Raw genomic sequence first — 1,863 nt, 5'->3', positions numbered from 1 at the left:
AGAGAGTAGGTTAGAAGGGGATGCTCCTTCCTCCTGTATAAACACACTGTGGGCAGGTCATGTCACTTCACAGGTGCCTTCAAGGCCCTGTTAGAGTGGTCTTTGTTCTCTAGAATCTTACCTCCCTCTCAGAGCCCAGCCTCTTAGTGTATGAAGCCTCCCGGTAACACTCCATGCATACAGCATTCAGCTTCACTACACTCTCTGCCAAGGGGACCAGGTTCAGGATGCTCCCAAATGCCTGCAGCAAAAAGATAGGCTATTTGGTACAGAGATAAGAACTCAGAAGGATCCAGTTACCTATTGCTGAAAGAGAAATTACCTTCCTCTGGAAGGTCCCATCGAGGGCAGCAACGATTACCGTCTTCCCTGCATTGGCCATTGCCTCGCAGAACTCCACAATGTCTGGGAACTAGACGGGCATAAAGAGGACAGCTTCAGCGAGGAGAGTGCAGAGGAAGGAGTATGGGCAGCTTCAAGTGAATTCAGAAGTGTCCCCACAACAGCAGGACAGGGCACCAGCTAGGACACTACAGCAACATTACCTGAGCAAAGGGGGCAAGGAGCGTCTTCACAGTTCAGAAGAAACATGGTAGGTTTAGCTGCCCACAGGACCCGTACCAAGGCTATAAGGAGGGATGGCACTAGAGCACACAAATGTGGCTGGACAAGAACTCTGCACAAGACCATTTTACCCACTGTGTTAACTGGTCTAAGATTCTTCTCTGCACTCCCCATCTTACATGGCACGGGGCCCCTTCAAGGCAAGTTGCTGGTTATTGGACAGGAGACAGCAGCAGACAAGCACTGAGAACTTACAAACTGGCCTTCGTCAATGCCAATCACAGCTGAACCAAGCGCCTCCTGGTGCACGTCTTTGAGATAACAGGCTGAAAGAGCCTCCATGGTATTCCTGCAAGGAAGGGTCAGCACATGAGTGAGTGCCTGGTCAACCATATAGGAGGCAGCTATTAAAAACAAGGGCTCAAGCACAGGTAACAGCTGTTTTGAGACAGGTCATCATTCCTGGGCTAAAAGCTGTGCCACTTAAACACGGTGCAGTTGCCAACCAGCGAGTTGTAAAAAAAAGACATCCCATACCACAGCTAAACAGCAGCTAGCTGAAAGCAGCATTCTATGGAGGGGCACAGGGCTGCAGTCATGCCGAAACACACCATTGAAGGCAGGGCCAATGGACTGTACAGAACAAAGGAGACAACTTCAACTTCAAGCTTGTAAGCCAAGTTCCCTTATTAGAAGCAAACAGTCAAGCTGCAGCAGGCAGATGATTATCCTCCCTGCTAATGGGGGGATATCCATGGCAGCAGCTCACCTGTCATGCGTGGAGACCCCATTGGCGCAGTAACGAGTGTCCTTGGCGTACTTGATCACAAGGCATTTGTACTGGGCAATCTGGAATCTGCGGACCCGGCGCATGAGTTCTGTGCTACAAAAGAGTCACACCATCAACCACAGCCCGCAGAGGGGCGGGCCCATGTGCGGGAATGGATATGACCCCAAGGATGGGTCTAGCACACCGAACACATACCGGGAGCCAACGAGACACCAGTGGCCTCCCCGGGAGGAGCCCTGAGGCCCATGATGCTGTCGGACTATCTGGGTAACACAACAGCAGTGTCTCTCCCCCAGCAAGGGGACTGGTCTCCTAGTCACCGACTCCCCACAAACCAGTAGCAGCAGCTGAGCCCCAGTCACTCCCCTAGTGCCCTGGGGACCCCCCTGGCGGAGCCCCAATCACCCCCCTGGCTGAGCCCCAATCACCCCCCTGGCTGAGCCCCGGGGAGCCCCAGTCACTCCCCTAGTGCCCCGGGGAGCCCCCTGGCTGAGCCCCAGTCACCCCCC

The 1,863-nt window shown here is 53.7% G+C and overlaps 1 protein-coding gene across 1 annotated transcript; it reads right to left on the bottom strand.

Annotated features, from left to right (window-relative positions):
• Nucleotides 1-109: 109 nt before the first annotated feature.
• On the bottom strand, nucleotides 110-1,468 carry LOC113408311 (thymidine kinase, cytosolic-like). Its single transcript, XM_026661494.2, has 4 exons — nucleotides 1,334-1,468; nucleotides 820-913; nucleotides 323-412; nucleotides 110-241 (listed from the first exon to the last, which is right to left on the bottom strand). Exons 1-4 carry the CDS (start codon nucleotides 1,435-1,437, stop codon nucleotides 110-112), a joined length of 420 nt encoding a protein of 139 aa, XP_026517279.1. The 5' UTR covers nucleotides 1,438-1,468.
• Between the last annotated feature and the right edge of the window lie 395 nt (nucleotides 1,469-1,863).

The sequence above is a fragment of the Terrapene carolina genome, unplaced genomic scaffold (assembly GCF_002925995.2).
Source record: "Terrapene carolina triunguis isolate 2854851 unplaced genomic scaffold, T_m_triunguis-2.0 Scaffold7413, whole genome shotgun sequence".
Taxonomy (NCBI): domain Eukaryota; kingdom Metazoa; phylum Chordata; order Testudines; family Emydidae; genus Terrapene; species Terrapene triunguis.
The sequence above is the reverse complement of the archived record's forward strand: the minus strand, read 5'-3'. Positions and strand labels throughout refer to the sequence as shown.

Bases quoted from the DNA above. Each gene is read 5' to 3' on its own strand.
- LOC113408311 (XM_026661494.2), bottom strand. From the start codon at position 1,437: ATGCGCCGGGTCCGCAGATTCCAGATTGCCCAGTACAAATGCCTTGTG. The intron at 914-1,333 runs GTGAGCTGCTGC...CCTTCCTTGCAG, and splicing joins GGGGTCTCCACGCATGACAG to GAATACCATGGAGGCTCTTT. The intron at 413-819 runs GTAAGTTCTCAG...ATGCCCGTCTAG, and splicing joins GCATTGACGAAGGCCAGTTT to TTCCCAGACATTGTGGAGTT.